A 25644-nucleotide genomic window follows, 5' to 3' on the forward strand; every position below is an offset into this window, starting at 1 on the left:
TGGGCTATTTGAAAACAGCACAAGAGCACATGTGCATGTGATAGAGCAGTGTTTCTCAAACTGTGGGTTGGGACCCATTAGGTGGGTCATGAACCAATTTCAGGTGGCTCCCCATTCATTTCAATATTTTATTTTTAATATTTTAGTCATGATACTACCATGCTATGTGACTGCATTTGGGAAAATGTTACAGATCTGTACTTTTAACAGGCTACAGGCTACTATGTATATGCTTTTAACAATAATAGTCAATGGGGCTTACTCCTGGATATGTGTGGGCAGGATTGCAGCCTAAGATTGTTAAAATTTTTCCTGCTTGATGATGTTACTTCCGGTCATGACATCACTTCCAGTGGGTCCTGACAGATTCTCATTCTAAAAAGTGGGTCCTGATGCTAAAAATGTGAGAACCACTGTGATAGAGCATAAGTGAGGCTGCTTAACTTCACCAGGCACACCTATCCCACCACTGTGCCTGCCCAGTATCTACTGATTGGCTACAACAGTGGAATATATTTTATGTCTGTTGAATGCAACATGTGTGGTCTTAATCCTTACAATCATCAAGCCCTCAAAACATGGAAGGGAAGGGCAGTCAGGAAAACACAGATCAGGCTCATGTACTGTATATGGGAGCCTATGTACCACTTGATCTTAGTCAAAAGGCCAAGAAGGGATCCTATGTATAAAAACTCTGAATTGTATTCTAGTTTGTGGGTGAGACAAAGTCTCATGGGCAGTATAGGTACTGGGGTGGGATGCCAAGAGATTTTTGTAAATTTATCTTAACGTAAGTGACTAACGTAAGTGCTCCCGTTGTGGAAGGGATTGTCACTCCCGAATTGGCCTTTTCAGCCACACTAGACGTTTGTTCCAAAACCACCTTTCAGAGCGCGATACCATAGTCTCTCGAGACTGAAGGTTGCCAACAACTTCAAGTGATTATACAAGCACAAGCATACAGACATTACGGCATTTGAATATTTTCAAAGGAATGGGGAACTGCTGTGCTGTTTTTAATGATCTAATGTCTGTGAGACTTTCCAATAACTGTCCACTCCTGCTTGAATATTTTCTTGTGTGCAAAGTTGTTGTCATATTTGCACCACAAAAGTGTATTATATCATCTTGAACATTCTCCAACCACAGTACTTTATTGTTTTGTGTTGACATTTGATTCCTCATTCATCACCTTGAGGCTTAATTACTGATGCACACACTTCCAATTTAAGAAGGTAACAATATGCAAAACACTCTTACTTGAACTATTTTCCTTCCTACTGGCTCAGCAGCACCTACTCATCTAATATTTTAAGAGGCACCCATTAAATCCATTCCTTACAAAACTTGAAGGATATTCTCTCTCTCTCTCTCTCTCTCTCTCTCTCTCTCTCTCACTGTAACCTGCATGGAATTAGGATCACTCTGGGTCTGCCAAAAAGAATGGCTTTTCTATATGGATCTACTCAACTCAAAAGATTAAAATAATTATCCAGGTTTTTCTTATGCTCTTCTGAGACAGCTGCTGGGCAATGGTTAACAGTTGTGAACGCCTTAATGCATGTTTCTGCCCTCTTTTGACATTAAATGACTAGCATACAGCAGTGTGCGGACACTGGCAGAAGCAACTTCTTGGCTTTCTCCCTAGTTTGAGTAGTCCCAGCAAGCTCTCCACCACCTCCTCACTTAGGGGGGTATCAGCACTGTTAACGGACTTCCAATATTGGGCACACACATTCTGACTGTTTTGAAGAATTAAATATTTTTACCTTTCCTCCCTCAAATTTCCCAACATCAATTCTGACCTGTAACAGACAGTACTCAAAGACGGATCCTGTCAAGGCCAAAATGGAACAGAGTGTTGGCTATGGGATGTCTGGTTCCTTGCAACACACTGGAAGCAGCCTCAGATATTGGCCAGGGTGGGGGAGGAGATGTTTGGTGGTAGCCAGGAATGATTCTGAGTTTGAAGAATGCAGCCTGTCCTTACTAGTCTACTGCTGCTGGTAATTTTTATAAAGTACAAGTCTCTTTGAATGTCAAATGCAAGGAACCTTTCTGAAGTGATTTTTGCCTGGAGGTCAGCCTGGAAATTTCTGAACATCAGCCTCTTTTGCAAGAGGAATCTGTGGTGGGAAACTGCGTGAAAACACTTTTGCTCCCAGCTGGCAGTTTCCAAGCCTTGAGGTTTGGGATGACTAAGGGAAAAGCTGAAATTTTCCAAATATATGAACTTAAAACCAAAAAACAAAACCCACACTTCAGGTTTGGCCTGCATTTGAGCCTCTTGCTTCCCTACCAAATACTATCCAAATGCTTCACTTATTCGTTCAACAACAGTTTTCTCCTATGCATGTTCCTCACAATGGACTGACTAGTTGATAAAGGGGAAATAGAAGACAAGGGGAAAGGTAAATAAAAAATGCAGACTCCTAGGACAGGGATGTCAAACTTATTTCATACAGAGGGCTGACGTTAGCATTCATTGTGCCTGATGAAGGTCAGAAGTGACATCATTAAGCAGGAAGTGATGTCATTAAGCAGATGATGACCAGAAATTAGCACTTTGTTCTCACAAAAACTCATTAGCTGAAAATGATATAAGAGAAAACGTGCAAATTTTGTTCATAGTTTCAAGATAAGAGAAAGCCCAAATATCAAGCTGGGAGAGCCCAATTATAATGGAGGCAGAATCAATTGCTTCTGGGGCCACATTTGGCCCATGGGTCTTAAGTTTGACACCTTTGCCCTGGGAAATTCTAAAGCTTGAAATTTATAGGTGACTGTAACCATTTGCATTGATGTAAAAGCAGAGAAGAAAACAAAACAAAAAAAAAAACACAGTTAACTGCAGAGGTGAGATGACTAAACCAAAAAGAAAAAAGGGCAGATTCTCAACACTATCCAGAAGTCCAAGAGATGTTCCTATATTAACAGGACAGCAGTTCTATCTGAGAAGCACTATTATTTATTTGTTTAATATATTTCCCCCCCTAATGGTGGCACCCAAGATGACTTACATAAAATCAAGAATACAACATATGAACCTTAACATAAAACCATCAACATAAAACAATGCAGTAATAAAACAGAAAAAAAATTCAAAAGCCAGAGGCAGCAGCACAAAACGTCACAAAAGCATTAGCAGTACATAAAAATCTAAAACATAGGAGCACAAAAATGTAGGAGTACAAAAAATAAAAACAGCAATAAAGTAACAATAGATGGTAATAAAAGCATGAAAAGACAGCTGTCAAACGTGGCAATAAAGGCAGGCATAGAACATTAAAAACTGGCACATAAGAAGAGCCCCACTAGATCAGGCCAAAGGCCTATCTATTCCAGCTACCTGTATCTCACACATGTCTCAGGGAGCACACAAGACCTGCATCCTGGTGGCATCTGGCATTCTTGCATCTGGCATTCTGAGGTGGTCCACTTCTAAAGTAGGCTAAACAACTTCTAAAGACACAATATGGTGCAATAATCCCCACCCTACCCATCACTGCACAAATGCCAACTGAAACAAACATGTTTTTAGTTGCCACCAGAATGCTTCAGAGGGGGCAGTTCATAACTTCCAAAGGAGGGCATTCTGTAACTGTGATGCCACAGCCGAGAAGGTCCACAACCACCACCACCCCCCCACACACACTTCAGTTGGCAGTGGTAAGGGCCCCATCTGCTTATCTTGGGGAGTGGGCCAGAACATATGGAAGAAGGCAGTCCTCAGGTACATTTGTCCCAAGTTGTAAACAATTTTTAAAGATCAAAACTGGTACCTTGCTTTTGGCCTGGAAGTAAACCAGTAGCCTGTGTAGTTATTAGAGCAATGGTCCAACAGAATCAGACCCCTGAGCACCAGAAATCACACGCAACCTAAAGTTTCTGAACCATCTGCAAGGGCAGCCCCACATTGAGTGCAATGCAGTAATCTAAACAACACTACTGCAGTCAAGTCTGACAGACTCTAGTATGAACACAGCTGGTCAAAAGCCCCCATAGCTATAACCGCCAACTGGAAATCCAAGAGCAGTTGGGTGCCTGATCCCATAAAGAAGTGTTCTTGAACTTTGGGGTAGGGACACCAATGGGATCGCAAAACCTTAATTTGGAGGTTGTAGCAACTTTCAGGAATGAAAAGGTTGAAGACCACTAGACTAGAGGGGGGAGGCATCTGGTGTACTGCTTCAGGATCCAGGAGATGTGTCCCAGTTCTGCTCAGGTTTTTCGCAATTGTGCTAAAATAGTTTTCACTAGTGCCATGCTTCATTGTAACTTTTTCCGCTCTCTCTAATATTTGGTTACAGTGAACAGGGCTGGGAGGGCATAACAGGGGTGGCGATGGGCGGAACCAATGGTGGGTTGCACACTTTATTGAGGTTGTGACATGAAAAAGGTTGAAGTCCACTGCAGAGGGTGTGCAGCCCAATTCAGAGCAGGTTGGGAGTCTAGCACCTTTGCAGGGGATTTCTGAATCAAGAGAATGTCTGTTTTGTCAGGATTTAATTCCAGCTTGTCAGCCCACATCCAGTTACCAAATACCTCCAGGCAGCGCTCCAACACTTCAATAGTCCTCCAGTATTTGGTGGAAAGGAGAGAATGGCTGGGTGTCATCAGCATACTGATGGCATCCCACTCCAAATCCCTGGATAACCTGTCCCATCAATTTCATGTAGATGTTAAGATAGACCCCAATGGCACCCTTTACATCAACAGCCAGGATGCTGAACAGACATCCCCCAGCATCACCTTCTATAAACTGTCAGCCAGGAAGTGGAATCACTGCAAAACAGGGCCACCAAGCCCCAACTCTGCCACCCGCCCCAGTAGGACATCATGGCCAATTGCATCAAAAGCCACTGAGAAGTCCAGTTAAGACCAACAGGGATGCACTTTCCCTGTGTAGTCTCAGGAGTAGGCTTATTTGTTCCAGAGTCAGTCCTGAAGCTGAACTGAGAGGGATCCAGATAATCTGTTTATTTCAGAACCCTCTGGATCCTGGATGCTACCACCTGCTCAATCACCTTGCCTAGAAAAGGGAGGTATGAAACTGGCCACAAAAAATCTAGCACAGAGTTTGCAAACTGCATGCATGAAGCTAGCAGCTGAGCACTGCTGCATGTATTCTGGCGGATCACAGACGGCAAATCCTCACAGATAAATTGACAGCTTTACAGTTTGGCAAGAATCATATGGGACCGTGCCCTAAAACCAACCTACCTTGTCCTCCCCTTCCCCCAACCCCCCAATGGCGAAAAGTATTTGTGATCCGTTTCCACACTGTAAAAATCACAGTTCCCCTTGATTGTGAAATTGTATCACAGGAGATGAAAAGTTCTTCCAATTTGATATACAGACGGATTATTCCCTAGACATGCTGAACACCCACATCTTGCTTCGTACATGCTCTAAGACAAGCAGGGTCTCAAGATCAATCTGGATGACACTTTAAGCACTTGTTATGCAGCTGTATTCTTGCTTGCTTTTTCTTTGGCGCTAATGCTTTCTTCCTTGGTCAAAAAGTAATCCAGATTATTACTGCCCCTCTTCTCTAGTCATGATCCAAAGAGAAAACAAGCATGCAAGACGCATAGCATGTTCTTAAACCAGTTATTTTCAATCTTTTCATCTCATGGAACCTGACAAGGCACTAAAATTATCAAGGCACACCATCAGTTTTTAGACAACTGACAATGCACACTACACTGCCAGTGGGAGGGTCACATCTCCAATGGTGCTACTAATAAATGAACCTTCCCCCAAACTCCTGCAGAACACCTGCAGATCATTCATAGAATCAAAGTGTTGGAAGAGACCTAAAAGGTCATCTAGTCCAATCCCTTGCCTTAGGCTTCGCGGCACACCAATGGGTCCTCCCTCTCTCTGTAAGATTTTTGCCCCACCTTTCCTCTGCTGGAGCAGATGCTCAAGATGGCTCATTTCAATTAAGGTTGCTAAGTATCAGCTGCTAGAAGCTCACACAAGTTGTGATGCATCAAGAGCAACACAGACACCTTCCCAACTGACATGTGACAATATACCAAGTCCTTGATAAATCTCCTTTTTTTTTTTTTTGCTGCCTACCTGGCCTCTGAGAAACAAGGGATTAGCAAGAACCTGACGTGCTCCAACATGCTGCTGGAATGCTTTCAGCATCATGGGGCACAATTTGTGCAGGCCGCTACTAGCATAATATGAATGGCTAAAAGTGCATGCAGGTCAGAGGAAACACCCAAACTGCTGATTCGATACAGAGTCAGACAATCTGGTCCATCTAACTCAATGGTGACTGGCAGAAGATTTTCAAACACATGTCTCCAGGCCTAGTTGAGATTCCAGGGACCAAACCTGGGACCTCTACATGCACAGCAATGACTTTGAGCTACAGCACTATCCCCAAACCCCAAAACAGCCCTCATTTCATAATCCTAATTTATAAGACAAAAAGTTATTTCAATGTGTTATGAATTAACTTTCTTCCCACAATCTTCCCACAGGAGGTAGTTTAAAAAACAAATGCAATAACAAGAAAGAAAGGGCTTACACATCAATAGGAGAACAAAGCCCATTCCCTTTACTTGTTGCCTAGAAAACATCAACAATTATAACTGATTAAAAGTCTGGAGATTTTATTGTGCTAAGTGGCATCTATCTAGATATGTATGTGCGCTTACCAGATATTTTAAGCACTTTATTTTGCTTTCCAACGCATTATTAAATTTCTTCCGCCTACCTTGTGTAATTTACAATTCTTGCTTTTAACAAAAAGGACTTTCCTTCATATACATCACCTCTCAGCCAGAAACAAATTATTCTCAGCCTACATACAAGGATAATTCCACCCACCACAGAAAGACTGAATCAAAAGAACTTCAAGTCTAAATGCCTGAACTTAGTCCAGGTTCACAATAGGTGCTACCCAACTTGCTTTCATAGTACATTTCACTGGCCAACACTTCAAATACTTTAAGAGACAAAGGCCGCAATCCTAATCAATTTTCCAGCACTGACTTAAGGGCAATTCAACTCCAAGGTAAGGGAATAAACATTGCCTTACCTGGAGGCCTCCATGACTGCCCCCCAAAGGCAGGATGCAGCTCATGCCCCACTGGTACAGCGATGCCAGCTGGGAAGTTGGTTAGGATTGCACCCAAAAAACTACAAATCTCAACTACTTTCTATCCTCTTGTTCAAAGACCAACTAGTCCCTGTAGCATGCCTCCTGACAGTGTTGAAATGAAAAATTCTGATAAGACATCCTGATTGACTGGATTCACCATTTCTTTTTCTACAGTCCCTTTAAATATTCACTATACGTTATAAATACATAAATTCATTATATAATGCTCCCCTTTGAATTTAAAATGTGCAAGGTTATAAAACACAGACGTTTTATACACGTTATTAAACGGTAAGAGTTAATGCTTTCAAATGATGGGAATGAGCATCAAGAATATAAACGTTAAGACAGGTAAATGCAAAGCCTCATCTGGGAAGAATAACAAAAGTGGATGAGTTCTATTTTCTCCTGTTATATATTTTTTCGCTAGAAAAGAGGGTTCAAAGCTCATGGAAATCTATAGGACCACAATATGAATACGAGTCCAATATTTGATGCTGGAAAGTTATTTTGACTTAGATGAACACAAAGATAGTAAGCAAATCTGTCCACAAAGACATCGTGCTGTGGCTCTACAGTACTTAACATTGGTTGATCCTCACCTGGAATACTATAGTGGATTTTGAGTTTAAGACAAAAGATTTAACACATATTTGAGGAAAGGAAAAACACATGCTCAGAAAAGGCAGATTACAATGCAAGTTTCAAACAGCTACAAAGCTCCCATTAAAAAAGGTGGGGAATCCTTGTTGGTCCTGGAAACTGATAAGGATTGATGATCAGTGCAGGCTGTGGAGTCTGCATGGCGGGCTTCCTACTGTTAAGACAAATGAGTTGGCTCTCAAGGGAAATGGTCCAGTGTCTACCCAAATGTGAAGAAAATTGCCATCAAGATGTATCTTTACACTGTGCGGCTTTAGATAGCATGAAATGCCATCTAACTGCATGTATGGTTGCACAACTGAACATATCAGCTGGGAAAGTTGTGGGATCTCCTTTCAAACAGGTTTAAAAAATGAAGAATACAGGTGAATATCACTTAGGGCACAATCCTAGAATTGATTTGGGCTAGCACGAGTCCCTTGTGCAGGCCCAGGAAGGTCACAAATGTGCCATAAGGCACGTTTGTGCCTCTTTGGGAGGAAGCCAGGCTGGCTCTTCAAGGAGCACCAGCCTGCGGAGGCTTCCTCTCTGAGGCTTGGGTTGGTCCACCATCTTACCACCACTGGCCATACTGCTGCCACCCTCCACAGTCACATGAGAGGTGGAACATCAGAATCACATCTCACTGTACAGTCAATATGCTAAAGCTGCAATTTAACTGCACTGGGTGCTTTTTGGATGTTCTGCTTCCAAATGACCACGTAGGGGCATCACATGGGAGAGGTTCCACATTCACTCCTCATCCAAGTCAGCTCTCAACCATATTTCAATGTGCAAAACAAGATTTCTCTACCACACCTGCCACAGTGGTAGAGGCACAGTGAAATTTGAAGTCATGTATTAACCCGAATTGTATGTTTTCCTTTTGAAATTGATATTGCAAGTTATCTAAAGTTTGAACATACTTACTTCAATACTGAAGTACCCTCTGTCAACATAGTCCCCTAGAAAAAGGTACCGTGTGTTGGCAGGAGAACCTCCCACTTCAAAGAGCTTCATCAAGTCAAAGAATTGTCCATGGATGTCCCCGCAAACTGAAAGAGAGAGGAACAAAAAGAGTCATTTATTATACACATGCATACATATATATTTATACACACACACACAAGGTGTACTTGTCTGCTTTGGGTCTAACTATGCATGACATAAAACCTTTCTTTAGAAGACAGAAATCGAATGCAAGTGGTCCTTTTATCTTAAAAATGAAATGCAGAGAATCAGAGGCCATTCAGTCTAAGACTGTGACACACAACAAGGGGCAAGAACATCTCTCCCCTGCATCAAAAATCATTCTCTGAAGCCAGGGTTGGCCCAACCACGTCTACTGCCCAATACCATCCGTTCCTCACTGCTGCCTTCTTTGCGAACTCACATCCTCTCCCAGAACTCACATCCTCACTTCCTCTCCCAGAAAAAGTTCTTATCTCCTCACTGTGCTCCATCCTTGCACCAGGTTTAAATGCAGTGCATCCTATAAACACTACATGGGTATGGAGCAAAGGGGTAGAGAAGTGCTCTATTCTTACGCAGGGTTTAAAGGGATGTGTACCATTGAAATGCTAGCCCTGAGAGTGGATAGAACGGGATGATCCAATTTTCACTTTAGTGTGAGAGGAGCAATTTAATGTGACTCATGTCGGCATGGGCTGGAGGGAGTCAGCAGCAGACTTGGGGTGAAGGCACCTAGAATCTGCAGGCTCATCCTGCCATCTGCTGAGGATGCAAGTACATCAGTAGTATAAGGACCCCCCTTCTGTCAAAATACCAGAACCATGTGGTGTTCAAAACATACATGACCGGAAGCACATGGTCGGATGCGGAAATATGTCAGCGGAAACCACGCCCTGGAAGGGGTGGAGGGTGGTCGTGTGACCCCTCTAGGAACTCCTCTAGAAACCCTTGACCACGTGGTGGGGGTTTCAGAATGGCTGGACCAATGGGGTGGGTGGCGCCCAACAGGCGCCATTTTCTGCGCTGCCCCCCGGAAATGGGGTGCCGTGTGACCCCTCTAGGTAAACTCCCCTTGGGACGCTGGACCAATAGGTCCAATAGGTTTTGGGACCACGGAACCGGCAGCGTGGTGTGGAGGGTGGTCCCGAGGACATGTCAGGGCATGTCTGGATGAGAGGAAGGCATTTAAACTGCTGGGGAGAGGAGAAAAAGCCCTCTTCTTTTTTTGCAGCCAGCCTTACCACAACAAACTTACCACAACAAACAAGCAAAAATGGAGAGACCCATGGAACTTGACTTGCCAGAGTGTTTTGGAAAGGAGAGACCCATGACTTGCCAGACGGCCAGTGTTTGGGACGACAATCAATTTTTATAACCAGGAACCAGAGGACATTGAGCAAAGTACAACAGCACCAGAATGGGTGACACACTGGAATCGTGCTTTAGAGCTGGAAGATGAGACAATTGTTGATCCCCTTAGTGTGGAAAATGATTTATCCCAAGAATTAGAGACGGGTGCAGGACCCGTTTGGCCCAAACCAATGGTAAATATACATGTTTTACAATAAGTGCTTGTGACATAGAAGGGTTGTGGGAAGTGTGCTTATAATGGGGGGAGGGGGAGTCTGGATATATGTGATTATGGATCAGCTATACATTTTTATAACCAGAGGGTGGAGGAAATGGAGCGTAGGATGACAGCGCCAGAATGGGTGACATACTGGAGTCGTGCTTTAGAACTGGGAGAAGAAGAAGCAAGCATCCCCCCACTTGTTGGGGCACATATGGTGGCTGAAAGCCGAGAATTAGAGGGGGATGCAGGACCCGGTCGCCTCATTTCCCCAGTAAATATATGGAGGTGGAAGTTGGGGGCAATGTCTTGGGGCCTGCTATTCCATCGTGTATACTGTATGTTGAGAGCATTTTTCTTTGTCTAGACAGATGAGCTGGTTAGAAATTTCCAAAATCTGTCTATTGGGGAGCCTCTAGGACAACCCTGCAAAGGCCTGTGCCCTTGAATGACTTGTTGTGGCAAAAGGAGAAGAATCACCTGTAAATAAAAATGTTTTACAACAGACACTTGTGTCCATATGTGTGCTAGTCAACAACATGGCAGTTCAAATTTTAAAGAACATATATTATTCACCAGGGGCAATCAGGAGCTGTGGAGGAGTGAACCCCCTCTACCAGGAGGCTAAAAAGCAAAGTAAATCACTGACCAGAAAGCAAGTTAGCACATGGCTTTCAGAACAGGATACTTATACACTGCACAAACAGGCAAGAGTCAATTTTAAAAGAAACAAGACTATTGTCTCAGGAGTGGATGCTCAATGGCAGGTGGATTTAGTGGAACATGCAGCAGTTTTCTAAGTACAACAACGGTCACAAGTATATCTTAATGGCAGTGGACATACTGTCTAAATATGCATGGGCTAGAAACCTAGAAGACAAAACAGGAAGGCAGGTGTCTGGGGCTTTTCAACATATCTTCAAACGGGGAAGAATACCTCGCAAGTTACAGACTGATTCTGGTAAAGAGTTCCTGAACAAGCCTGTAAGGGAGCTACTAAAAAAGCACAATGTCCACCACTTTGTTACCAACAATGAAGTCAAAGCCGCAGTTGTGGAGCATTTTAACAGGACTCTGAAAACAAGAATGTGGAGATTTTTTACAGCTAAGAACACATTCAGGTATATTGAAATGCTGCCACAGCTTATAAAGAGCTATAACCATTCTTTCCACAGAACAATCAAGACACGACCCATGGATGTTAACAAATCCAACACACTATCTGTCTGGAGAACAGTTTATGGAAACAGGGTACACAGAAAAAAAGCAGCTCCCTTGTTCAGAAAAGGAGATCACGTACGAGTGTCCAAGCTCAAGTGGGTTTTTGAAAAAGGTTGTGAACAAAGTTTTACCACAGAGGTTTTCATAGTTGACCGAGTCCACCACAAAGCAAAAAGGCCTACATACAGATTAAAAAATTATGTGGGGGACCCAATTGTTGGGACATTCTACCCTGAAGAATTACAAAAGTTGAAGACCAAGGACCAGGTTTACAGGATTGAAAAAGTTCTAGCTACAAAGGGGCAGGGTAACAAAAAGCAACACTTGGTGAAATGGTTAGGCTGGCCTGACAAATTCAGCAGTTGGGTTGCAGGTGCAGATCTGTGTGAACCTGCAAAGGTGAGAAAATGGGGGGAAATGGATTTTATATCACTCTACCTAGCAATGCATGCGCTAAGGTATTTCCTCAGAACACCAGCGCCTCTTTCACCACACAGCTGGCACGACCTCTGGAACTGCCGGGGGACTGGGAAGTTGGATTAGCAGAGATACAGTATATCTCTGTATCCAGTACAGTATCTCTGTATTCCAGTACAGCTGGAATACATTCACCGAGAATGCAACATTTGAAAATTCTAATGGGGAGAAGTTTTTTCTACCAAGGGGCTATTACGCATCCATACCTGAGCTGCTGGATCACATGAACAATGCCATGCTGGCCCACGAGGACCCCCTGGAAATGGTTCTGCACTATGACACCGTGGCTAGCGAGGTCAGGCTTAAACCCCCCTTCACTTACACATTTCTAGCAAACGGTGAGCTGGGCTATATATTAGGGCTGTTCCCTGTCCACCCTGTCAAGAAAGTACCTTTCACCGCAGATATAACTGCAGGGTTTACCACTTTGTACATTTACTCAGTTATTGAAGCACATCAGATCGTGGGAGACTATTATGTGCCCCTGCTACGTTGTGTGCCCATACGCTGGGAGAGCAGCAAATGCATCACCATAACTTATGACAAACCTCACTACGCTTCTGTGAACAGCGATCACGCAGACACCGTCTCTGTGGAAATAAAGACAGTTCAAAACAAAAACTTGTCATTTCGCTTTGGCAAGGCGATTGTGAAGCTTCACTTTCGGCCCCGGAAAAGCTGCGTGTTCTAAAAGATGGTTCTTTTAAAAAGTTATGGGGATCCTGCCATTTATAGCAACTATTACAGGGCACAGGCAGGACAAGGCCTCCCTGGCTACTAAGGCGCCCCTGTTATGTATGGGGCACGGGTTGGGGGGTATTCTGGAGTCTTTTTCGAAAAACTGTTCCCCTTTTGAGAAAGGGGTTCGAGATTATCAGGCCCCATGTAAAAACAGAGGCCCCGTTAGCTGCGCCTTCGCTGCTTTCCTTTTAAGCCCTTTTCTTCTTTTCATGTACACAAGCCTGGACCCCTCTTGTGTATTCACTTTACTCAAAATGTTAAGGAAGGGATAGAATCCAGCAAAGTAGAGATTGAAGGTGGGTCCGACTCCACTGTAGAATCTCGATGGGTTAAATTACCAGGCTTGTGCAGCGATGTAATACTGGGGGCGTGCTATCGTCCTCCAAACCAGAAATCGGATGGGGACCTTGAAATGAGGAAACAGATCAGGGAGGTGACAAGGAGGGACAGGGTTGTAATCATGGGGGACTTCAATTATTCTCATATTGACTGGGTCAATTTGTGTTCTGGTCACGATAAGGAAACCGGATTTCTTGACGTGCTAAATGACTGTGGCTTAGAGCAGCTAGACATGGAGCCCACCAGAGGACAGGTGACTCTGGATTTAATATTGTGCGGTACGCAGGACCTGGTTAGAGATGTAAACGTTACTGAGCCATTGGGGAACAGTGATCATGCTGTGATCCGTTTTGACGTGCACGTTGGGGGAAGAATACAGGGCAAATCTCTAACAAAAACCCTTGACTTCCGACAGGCAGACTTCCCCCAAATGAGGAGGCTGGTTAGAAGGAGGTTGAAAGGGAGGGTAAAAAGAGTCCAATCTCTCCAGAGTGCATGGAGGCTGCTTAAAACAACAGTAATAGAGGCCCAGCAGAGGTGTATACTGCAAAGAAAGAAGGGTTCCACTAAATCCAGGAGAGTGCCCGCATGGCTAACCAGCCAAGTTAGAGAGGCTGTGAAGGGCAAGGAAGCTTCCTTCCATAAATGGAAGTCTTGCCCTAATGAGGAGAATAAAAAGGAACATAAACTGTGGCAAAAGAAATGTAAGAAGGTGATACGGGAGGCCAAGCGAGACTATGAGGAACGCATGGCCAGCAACATTAAGGGGAATAATAAAAGCTTCTTCAAATATGTTAGAAGCAGGAAACCCGCCAGAGAAGCGGTTGGCCCTCTGGATGGTGAGGGAGGGAAAGGGGAGATAAAAGGAGACTTAGAGATGGCAGAGAAATTAAATGAGTTCTTTGCATCTGTCTTCACGGCAGAAGACCTCGGGCAGATACCCCTCCTGACCGAGGAGTTAAGTCAGATAGAGGTTAAAAGAGAAGATGTTTCAGACCTCATTGATAAATTAAAGATCAATAAGTCACCGGGCCCTGATGGCATCCACCCAAGAGTTATTAAGGAATTGAAGAATGAAGTTGCAGATCTCTTGACTAAGGTATGCAACTTGTCCCTCAAAACAGCCACGGTGCCAGAAGATTGGAGGATAGCAAATGTCACGCCTATTTTTAAAAAGGGAAAGAGGGGGGACCCGGGAAACTATAGGTCGGTCAGCCTAACATCCATACCGGGTAAGATGGTGGAATGCCTCATCAAAGATAGGATCTCAAAACACATAGATGAACAGGCCTTGCTGAGGGAGAGTCAGCATGGCTTCTGTAAGGGTAAGTCTTGCCTCACGAACCTTATAGAATTCTTTGAAAAGGTCAATAGGCATGTGGATTTGGGAGAACCCGTGGACATTATATATCTGGACTTTCAGAAGGCGTTTGACACGGTCCCTCACCAAAGGCTACTGAAAAAACTCCACAGTCAGGGAATTAGAGGACAGGTCCTCTCGTGGATTGAGAACTGGTTGGAGGCCAGGAAGCAGAGAGTGGGTGTCAATGGGCAATTTTCACAATGGAGAGAGGTGAAAAGCGGTGTGCCCCAAGGATGTGTCCTGGGACCGGTGCTTTTCAACCTCTTCATAAATGACCTGGAGACAGGGTTGAGCAGTGAAGTGGCTAAGTTTGCAGACGACACCAAACTTTTCCGAGTGGTGAAGACCAGAAGTGATTGTGAGGAGCTCCAGAAGGATCTCTCCAGACTGGCAGAATGGGCAGCAAAATGGCAGATGCGCTTCAATGTCAGTAAGTGTAAAGTCATGCACATTGGGGCAAAAAATCAAAACTTTAGATATAGGCTGATGGGTTCTGAGCTGTCTGTGACAGATCAGGAGAGAGATCTTGGGGTGGTGGTGGACAGGTCGATGAAAGTGTCAACCCAATGTGCGGTGGCAGTGAAGAAGGCCAATTCTATGCTTGGGATCATTAGGAAGGGTATTGAGAACAAAACGGCTAGTATTATAATGCTGTTGTACAAATCTATGGTAAGGCCACACCTGGAGTATTGTGTCCAGTTCTGGTCGCAGCATCTCAAAAAAGACATAGTGGAAATGGAGAAGGTGCAAAAGAGAGCGACTAAGATGATTACGGGGCTGGGGCACCTTCCTTATGAGGAAAGGCTACGGCGTTTGGGCCTCTTCAGCCTAGAAAAGAGACGCCTGAGGGGGGACATGATTGAGACATACAAAATTATGCAGGGGATGGACAGAGTGGATAGGGAGATGCTCTTTACACTCTCACATAATACCAGAACCAGGGGACATCCACTAAAATTGAGTGTTGGACGGGTTAGGACAGACAAAAGAAAATATTTCTTTACTCAGCGTGTGGTTGGTCTGTGGAACTCCTTGCCACAGGATGTGGTGCTGGCGTCTAGCCTAGACGCCTTTAAAAGGGGATTGGACAAGTTTCTGGAGGAAAAATCCATTACGGGGTACAAGCCATGATGTGTATGCGCAATCTCCTGATTTTAGAAATGGGTTATGTCAGAATGCCAGATACAAGGGAGGGCACCAGGGTGATGTCTCTTGTTATCTGGTGTGCTCCCTGGGGCATTTGGTGGGCCGCTGTGAGATACAGGAAGCTGGACTAGATGGGCCTATGGCCTGATCCAGTGGGGCCGGTCTTATGTTCTTATGAGAAACATTTCCCACCATATCTCTGGCAATATTCCAGGCTGCTGTTTTTACATGTTTTTATATTCAACAACAACAACAGTATTTATATACCGCTTTTCAACAAAAGTTTCACAAAACGGTTTAGAGAAAAAATCAAATATCTAATGGCTCCCTATCCCAAAAGGGCTCACAATCTAAAAAGATGCAACGCCAGCAAACAGCCACTAGAAAAGACACTGCTGGGGTGAGCCCCGAGGGGAGTTCCTAGAGGGGTCACATGGCACTCCATTTCTGGGGGCGGTGCAGAAAATGGCGCCCGTTGGGCACCACTCTCCGCATTGGTCCAGCCGTTCTGAAACCCCCACCACATGGTCAGCAGTCTCGAGAGGAGTTCCTACAGGGGTCACACGCCTACCCTCCACCCCTTCCGGGGCATGGTTTCCGCTGACGTATCTCCGCATCCAACCATGTGCTTCTGGTCACGTGTTTTGAACACCACGTGGTTCTGGTATTTTGACAAAAGGGGAGTCCTTATACTACTTACATCAGGTTGCTTCATGACTGGGCTGGCCATGCTGGAAGCAGTGGTTTGCTGCCCCCAAACCATTATTTGCTGTAAACTTGTAAAGATGGGTTTTTGCATAGTTTGGCATTACTAACATTTAAATCCTACTCTAGAGCTCAGTGTAGATTTTAGGAAATAAAATATCATCTTTAACTGAGTCAGTAATTGAAGTATATTAATCCAAGCTGCTGTTGACTGGTCAACTCTAGTCCAACAGAGTATATAAATTTTAGTAGTGCTTCTAAAATCCTTAAAATCTGCATAACCAGAGAAAACAGAAGGCCAAATCTGTGTGTGTAGCATAGATAACAAGGTCTCTATTATACAAACTTCTTTAAAAAATGCTTCTCTATCTCTAGCCTCAGACCACCTAAGTGAACTAGTTGCTTTACCACAAGTTATTTGTGGTTTACTTGCTTTGTTATAGACAGAAAAGAGGAGAAATTTTATAAAGCATGGAAATGGCAATTTTTGCACTGCTTTGTCTAATAGAACTGCCCTTGACACAAGCAATTCACTATGGAACACAATAAGGTATTGGTGAAAGATCTGAATTCTTATCACCACCAGGAAGAATGGTATTATTCAGAATAATTGAATAACTCAGTGGTTCTCACACATTTAGCACCAGGACCCACTTTTTAGAAGGAGAATCTGTCAAGACCCACTGGAAGTGATGTCAAGACCGGAAGTGACATCAAGCAGGTCTGTAACATTTCCCCAAATGCAGTTACATACCATGATAGCATCAAGTCTAATATATTAAAAAATAAAATATGAAAATGAATGGGGACTCACCTGAAATTGGTTCGCAACCCACCTAGTGTGTCGCAACACATAGTTTGAGAAATGCTGGAATAACTGGAACAGTTTGATATAAAGTGTGTCAAATTCCTTTACTTACTGAAAGAGAATACTTTTCATACTTCTTCCAAGTATGAAAACCATGTGATTGTGAAACCATGAATCCAGAGTAGGAATGGGTGTGTTTCATGTTAGTTTTCACTAGAGAGCAAACATATGAGGCATGCAGCAGAATCACACCCACAAATCACCTTCCCCCACATCAACAACGCACTGGCATACCTCCACATGATCACTGTTGGCAGAAACTAATACTGAATGCCAGGAGAGTTTCTCCTTGTGACTAACAATCTGATTATTCTAGGGTTCCAATCCGGCACTCAGCCTTTGCTTCTGCAGACCAGCTCTGAACATGAGGAGCCCAGGAAGAAGCATGCCTTACCAGCATGTCTTTGGCAGAGACAGTGGTTGACAAAAAAATGGGCCATTTTGTGGACGTTTGGATAGTCACTTGCTTATCAATTTCCCATAAATATTTTCAAACATTTGATTTCAATTTCTTTGAAAAGTTACATCCCTCCAGTTTTTTCTATCTCTATTATCTCAGTTTTCTTATTAACTAAGTTAAGCCATTGTTCCAATAATATCCGAACTCCATTACTGCTTCATAAGGATTATTAACATTTACTGCATAAACACCAGCTTTCTATTCCCTAGTTTAATGCAAACTACTTTCTTACTTTCCCTATAATAACTATCAGTGATTCTAAAGCCATAACAGTAATGCAGACGAAAGGTATTCTAGCCTAGATCCTTTTTAAAAATACAATTTGGATTGTTTACTATTAACATTTACCTTTACCTAGTATCTTTATATATTGCAGACATCTGTGTTGTACAGGTCTCACCCCAACTGAATACTCTTAAAGTTTCAAATTATAATCCAGTTGCAAGGTATCAAAGGTCTTCTTAGGTCTAAAATATCATTAAACTCTCCTCCTCTTTTACACACATTGGATTCCTTAAATTAAACAAAGAATGTTTCTCACTTTATCCTTTAACTGCTTGTAGAAAAAGCAAACTACTGTGATTTTCATGAATACATGCTCTTACTCTTCCCTTTACATCAGGGGTGTCCAAAGTTTTTGGCAGGAGGGCCACATCATCTCTCTGACACTGTGTTGGGGGCCGGGGGGGGAAGAATTGATTTACATTTAAAATTTGAATAAATTTACATAAGTTTACATAAATGAATATATTAAAGATGAACTTATATGAATGACTGAAGGCCTTGCAATAGCTCAAGGCCTATAAAAGGCCCTGCACAAAGCAAGGCTGGCTGTTCCTTTGCAGCCGCTACTGCATCACAGATGTGAAACAGCAAGCAGTGGAGGGCACTCTCATCCCACAGCTCATGTGAGAGGTCAAACAGTTGCCCTCATGCTGAGAGCAGTTGCATCGGACCAGTGCGGGCTCCAGCAAGTCTATGGAGGGCTAGAGGCTCATTGGAGACCAGGGGCTCCCTGAGGGCCACATTGGGAGTCCTCAAGGGCTGCAAGTGGCCCCAGGGCCGGGGTTTGGTCACCCCTGCTTTACATGAATAGAAAATATTAGAGCAAATATTTTATAGCCATTATTATGGCTATAATTAAAGTGAATTAATTAATTAAGTTAATTAATTAAGTTAAATAAAGTTTAATTAAGTGAATTAAATTCACTTTAATTTATCTGATTTATTCCCATTTTGTGGAATATTTCCGTTTACCATATATAACATTCCTGAAAGCTGTGTACTCTTCCTTCAGCTATAATAGCTCCTTAATCTTCAGGATGATGTCAACATTTATTGTGTTAAACTGGTATTATTATTATTAGTATTGAGGTCAAGTATACCCCAAGAAAATAAAATAAAAATAAAACACCTGGGGAACTCTACTAAGCATGAAACTAGTCGCAAGTTTAAAAAGAATCCACAATATACGTACTTAGGAAAAACTATAGGTTTAAGGGTCTCTTCATAAAATGCCACAGTGCCAATAAATGGAGAAAATCACATTCAGGCAAGTCTTCCAATAACACCATGAAATCTCTTCAATTTAGTACTGTTTTGCCATTTTTCTTCCCTCTTGCTAGTCAGAAGCTGCAAGAAAAAGAATTGGCTTTCTTCCTGTCTGTAGTTAGAAGCTACAGGAAACAAGATGACCACAGTCAACAAACTAACTAGCCTTTTTACAATGTATCTGGCAAGGACATCTACAAGATATCTAAGGTGTTACACTGTATTACTTCCCACCACATACTAAATCTGCATTTGTACTGGTCTGGGATGGCTGGTTACGAAGATGCAAGCAATCTTTGAAGTACTAAAGGTATTTGTAGAAAAGAAACTGTGCAAAGCTAACTGAAATGAGTTTTTATTGCCCATATTGGGCCACTTGTCATATGTCATACTTCTGCCAGCAATAGAACATGGAGCATGGCCTTTGGTGCTGAAATGCTGTGCATGACAGTTTCATGTGGGAGAAGGAGGTCTTTTATGTACCTGGGCCCCAAGCCATGTTATAATCTGGACTTGAACCGAGTCCAGAAACATACTGGCAGCCAATAAAATCGATAAAGCACTGGAATAACGTGGTCAGACAATGGACTCCCAAAAAGAACCTGACTGCCACACTTCATACCCACTGATGTTTCCAGAGCAACCTCATGTAGAACACTTTACATTAGTCAAACCATGATGTAACTCAGGTGAGGACAACTGTGGCTAAGTATTAAACTGGTATTGAGGTCAAGTATACCTCAAGAAAATAAAATAAAAATAAAACACCTGGGGAACTCTACTAAGCCATCAAGAAAAGGCTCAACTGCTGTACCAGATGAATCACGATGAATGTGCTCCTGGCCACAATCACAACCTGGGCATCCAACAGTCAGGAGCAATAGGCCTGATCTCTCAGGGGCTGTATAGCAGAGGCTGCAAACCCAACCTTGAATCAGCTTTCCAACAGCACTACACCTTGCCTGGATTAAGCTTCAGTGTACTGACCCACATTCATTCCTGCAGTCAGGCTGTGATTCAGAATGTTCACAGCTTCCATTATGGCCAGATGGAAAGAAGAGAGAGAGAGAGAGAGAGAGAGCTGGGTGATATCCGTATCCAGTGTTGCACTCCAAATCCCTGGATGACCTCTCTCAGTGACTTCACACAAATATTAAGCAGCATAGGATGCAAGATAGAACCCAATAGGTCCTATAGGCCAATGGGCTGATCAGCAGTCCTGCACTGCAACCTTCTGAACCCTATATGACAGATAAGAGTGGAACCACTGTAATGTAGTGTCTCTAAACGTATTTCTGTCAGGAAGTCCAGAAGTTCCAATGGTCAATTGGAACAAAAGCTGCTGCGAGGTCCAGTAGAATTAGCAGGGTTGCGCTCCCTATCTAGTTTCCAGAAAAGGTCATCCATCAGGGCATTTAAAGCTGCTTCAGTTCCACACCTAGGCCTGAAACCAGACTGAAAAGTATAAAATTAGCAACATAATTCAGGAACACCTGGAGCTGCTCACCACTACCTGCCCAAGAGTGACAGGTTGGAGAACAACTAAAAATTATCTAAGCTGGGGAAGTCTAAAGAGCATTTCTTTAACAATGGCCATCCTATCATCTTCCAAGGCAGCTTGCATCTCATCTCCTCTTGAAAAATCACTAAGTATCTCCACCACCCAGCTAGCTGGTACCTCTCATGCCCCACCTTGATTCACTTTAAACAGTAAGGACGGGCAAGGGTCAAGCAGGCATGTGGTTGGCCTTGGACTCCAAGCAGTCTGTCCACACTGTCAAGTTGAATAAACTGTAATGTACGAGTCATTACATGACTCGTAGTCATGAAAACTGGATGTGTAGCTTGCCAAAAAGCACATCCTGGACTACATCCAGTGTGAAATCTAAGTTGGAAAGGATGTGGGCTCTTCGTCAGAAAAGTATCTTACAAATAGGTTACAGCACATTACCAATATTTCTTCATTCTTTCCCTGGGAACTAGAATGTAAGAAGTTTAATAATAATAATTATTATTCTAATAATAATAATTCTAGCAACAGCCCAATCTAATGTAACACCCCCCTCACTCAATGCAGCTGCACAAGTGGGGTATGTGTAGCATCCCACAGGGGAGTTTCAAGCCCTAGAGGCCACCTCAAGGTAAAGGAACATTTATTTCCTTGCCCTGGGGCAAGCCGCTGCTGCCCTGATGGGTCTATTCATCTCTATGATGGGTCTATTCATCTCTATGCCAGCAATTTTGCCTACACAAGTCTGAATGGCCCTGGGTGAGTTGATCGAGGCCAGGAAGGGAGATGGGGGAGCTACCAAGAACCACCTCCTTCCTGTCCTGGTCCCCATTCCACACATCTTCCTGCCCATATCATTCCATCCACCCCCCACCTCCCATGCCAACTTACTGGCATGGGGGATCCCAAGCGGCCACTGTTGCCATTCACCATTTGCGGTAGTGGCTAGGCTGCATTCTATGGTGCGTCACATTTTGCAATAGCTGTAATGCATGCTGTGCCACTGAAATGCATGTTCTGACAACTCAATAGCCCAGCAGGATAATTTTAGCTCTCTTTTTTCCATAAAACCAAACTGCTTCCTTCCATTTTTTTCCTAGTATATATCAAGAAATTTAACATTTTCATCTTCATGTATTGTCAAACTGCTCAGTCAAACCTAATATGTTTTCCAGTGTATGCTCCACATATTCCTTACTGATATCTCTACAATAGCTCATTCTACCCTGCTGAGGGGACAGAGAGACAGCTTTTAAAGTGATGACTTCTTAAACTTAGCAGGGAGAGAGCAATTGTCCCTTTTCATTCCAGCAAACCATCTTTTTCAATGGCTGTTGCTGGAATCTCTTCTGCATCTCTTTTAGAATGTGAGCCTGTTAGTGGCAAGGAACTATTTATTGATTTATTTTGTTTTGAAAGCCACTTTGTGAACTTTATTTTCACAATATCATTCTATTAATTGCTCATATTCTCCTGTCATATCCTCAAGACAGTCAATTGTAACCTGTTAGATTTAAAATGACGCCATTTTCTTTTATCCTTTATTTAGTTTGATAAATTTCATTTCAAAAACATGACAATTCTTTTAAGAAAACTTTCAATATGTCCAATTTAATTCTTTTAATTTCTTCACCACCATTTCTTGTATCTATATTTCCCACTCACTGAATTATTACCCTTTGCCCTTCTATCATTGTAATGTTATGTAAATCAAATTTAGAGTAGTTCTATAAGTCAGTATTAAAGATCAAGAATAAATACCTATTCAGCTTTATAATTAGGCAAACAAGCAGGTAATTAGCAAATCACACCCACCCACATTAAATTAATTTGTCAAATGATAGGGGAAAACAGTTACACAATCAAAAATTCAGATTCAAAACCAATTAAAACAATTAAATGTTCAAGTTTTCTACTGACCAAGCCCTCAGGCCCTGCTTATCACATCAGATGTAATTAATCTAAGAAAAAACAAAAAATGCAAATACAGGCATGACCCAGTTTTTTTCATTTCAGTAGCCTATTTTAGGAGAAGACCATATTTGATGTTGTTATTCTTATACAACCCAGAATGATAAACTTTGACCAATCTAATGCAGATTCCCCAGAAGTTTAACAAGCAGAACCAAATCTACTGCCCGAATTCAATGTAGCCTTTATAATTACTCCTTTCTTCTGTCACTATTTCATTTATTAGACTAGGGATCTCCAAACTTTTCAATATGAGGGCCACATTGTATATTTTATACATTTTCACAGGCCGGGGAAAAAAAGTTGTATAAATGAATGAATGAAATTTAAACAAGTGAGTAAGGTTTTTTTTTTTGATCTGTTTTGTAATCAGCATGATATGATTCAAAACAAAAGAGAAATGGGAAAATTAGATTGGAGACCCCAAACTACTTTAGAGATTCTAATGCTCTAATTGCCTCCTAGATCGTTTTATTGTTTTTTAAATGCATTTAAAGAAGTTTGGCTTGATGTTTTTAACCACATGCTTCTCATATTTTTTTTCCTCCACATCCCTCATTGTCAGCTTATATTTCTTTTGCCGAAGTTTCTGTTCTTTTTTGTTTTCAGCTGGGCAAGACTTCCATGTGGTGAAGGAAGCCCTCTTGCCTTATACAACCTCCTTGATTCCACCCATGAGCCATGCTGGCATCCTCCTGGATCTGGCAGCACCTTTCCTACTTAATGTTAAACATTCCACTTGAGCTTCTGTTATTGTGGTTTTAAATAACCTTGATGCATTCTGGAGAGATCTGAGTCGCTTGACTTTCTCTTTCAACTCCCTATTTACCAGTTCCCTCATTTATTAGAAGCATCTTAGGGCACAATCCTATCTTGTGCTGGAACAGGCAAGCCAAGAGGCTTGCGCTGTATCCAGCACAGGGGCCATAAGCAGCTCAGCCAGAGGCAAGGGGATACATTTCTCCTTACCTCAGGGTAAGGGCCACTGGCCCTTATGGGTCTCCTCGGACTTAGGCCACCTCATGAGCTGGTGCAAGTCTGAGGAGAGCGGAGTGACTTGAAGCTGTTTCGTTCTCCCCAGGAACGGGAAATCCCTTTCCCCGCCCGCCAGCCCCCGTGGTCACCCACCACCTGCCCTCCCCCCACCCAGGAACACCTCCCTCCTGCCTCCTCCCCGCCTACCTTTTCTCCTTTCATTGGCCAAGCCAGGCAACCCGCACGGAGGAGGCTGGTGCAGAGACTTGAGTCAGCCTCCGCAGGCCAGCGCTTATCTGAGTGCCAGCCCAGCTTCCACCTTGCGCTGGCCCAAGTCAAGGGCTGGATTGAGCCCATAGCATCTGGGTTGGATTTCCTTGGAAATGTTCCTGTTATGAACGCTGAATTGAATAGTGCTGTGATCACTGTTCCCTATCAGTTCAAAACCACTTGCATTCACACTAAGGTCAGCTCCTGGTCAGTTCCAGGTCCAACTAGTTTTACAGCTCAGTCATTTAGTGTAGAGGTCTCTAAACTTTCCGGCTGAAGGGCCACATCAAATATCCAGTACAGTGTTGAGGACCGGGAAAAAAATTAAATAAAATTTAAATAAATAACGTAGAGATGGAACTTAAATGAATTAATGGGCTCAAATGCCCAGGATTTCTCCAAGCACCAACACAGCCCAAGAAATAAAGCACACACACTTAAATGGACCCCCATTCCCCCACCCCACAAGCACAACTCTGGTTGTGTTTGGTCAACTGGGCCAGAGGCTCTCAGGATATCAGAGGATGGCCGTGGGCCGGAGAGAGGCTGGCTGCGGGTCACATCTGGCACCCGGGTCGGGGTTTGGAGAACCCTGTATTAGACAATGGAAAGTGTTTCTTTCTTTCTTTTCTTTTTTTTTTGGGTAATCATCCCATAGTTCTACAGCTTACTTCAGTTTGACAGCCAGAGGACAAATATCTGTCTTGTTTGTTTGCGGAAGCACCAAACATGTTCCTGTAGCCAATAAAAAAAGATAATGAATTCCCACCAGGTTTTACACTCCTTTATTTACCAAGACCATGAGTTGTCATATGATAAACATCTCAAATGTAGAACTTGAGACACAAAAGCCATTTATTCATAGAGAAGGAAAATTGCTGTGTAGTGCAAGTGCTGTTAATAAGGTTACACTGAAAGTTACCTCACTGCACAATGCAAACATTACTCATATTTCATTGTCTTCTTTCACAGCTTGGCTTCACATTATCTTGACTTGCTATCTAAAGGAAAACAGCAAAATTAACCTCATTTCTCCCTCCTCTAATCATTAGGACATCCCTGCCTGACAGCTACAGGAAATCAATGCAGCAGCTACAACAACAGGATTGCTCCTGGAGCCGTTACTCACAGTGATCCTCATGTGAAACCAATCCTACAACTGATACAAGTCATTTCTTCCCTGTTTGTTTTTCTATATCATGCAACTGGCCAAAGCACCTCACAATGTAAAATGGATCTGTGTGTCAAATACTCATTTCCATTTTATTGCTCTGAAATCAAGGGCTGCTTTAGATGTTATTTTGCCTCTGATATTTAAATTGTCAAAATGTTGGTTCCTACCTTGTATTTTCATAGACACTTCTCACTCTCATTTCCTGATTTAGGACTTTTGTTAGCCGCTTTGATTAAAAATATAATCCAAGTGGCTAACAAAATCCCAAATGAGGAAATATATTATAAAAACAGTAAAACAAATATCAGTAAAACAGCCTGATATTTCCAGTATAACAACCTGAAAGTAAAAGAGTAGCAAAATGCTTTTTAATTTAAAAGCATCACCAAGCAGTTTTGGCTGCCGCTGGAAGGTATGCAGAAATAACAGCAGGGAGATCTCTTCTGGTTGTTCCATATTCAGGATGCCCCTACTGATAAGGTGCTCTCTCACATGGTTACCGTTCACACATCTAAAGGTGGTAGCCTTGGTGAGACATTAAAAAAAGACTTCAGCCATGTATTATA

At 42.8% G+C, this 25644-nt stretch overlaps 1 protein-coding gene across 1 annotated transcript in view; it reads right to left on the reverse strand.

Annotated features, from left to right (window-relative positions):
- PPP3CA (protein phosphatase 3 catalytic subunit alpha) overlaps nucleotides 1-25644 on the reverse strand; it is a 254857-nt gene that overhangs the window by 72259 nt on the left and 156954 nt on the right. The window contains exon 3 of the mRNA XM_066631723.1: nucleotides 8696-8820. Coding sequence (XP_066487820.1) covers nucleotides 8696-8820 — 125 coding nt within the window. The remainder of the gene's footprint in view (nucleotides 1-8695; nucleotides 8821-25644) is intronic.

This window comes from Tiliqua scincoides, chromosome 6, assembly GCF_035046505.1.
Source record: "Tiliqua scincoides isolate rTilSci1 chromosome 6, rTilSci1.hap2, whole genome shotgun sequence".
NCBI classification, from domain to species: Eukaryota; Metazoa; Chordata; class Lepidosauria; order Squamata; family Scincidae; genus Tiliqua; species Tiliqua scincoides.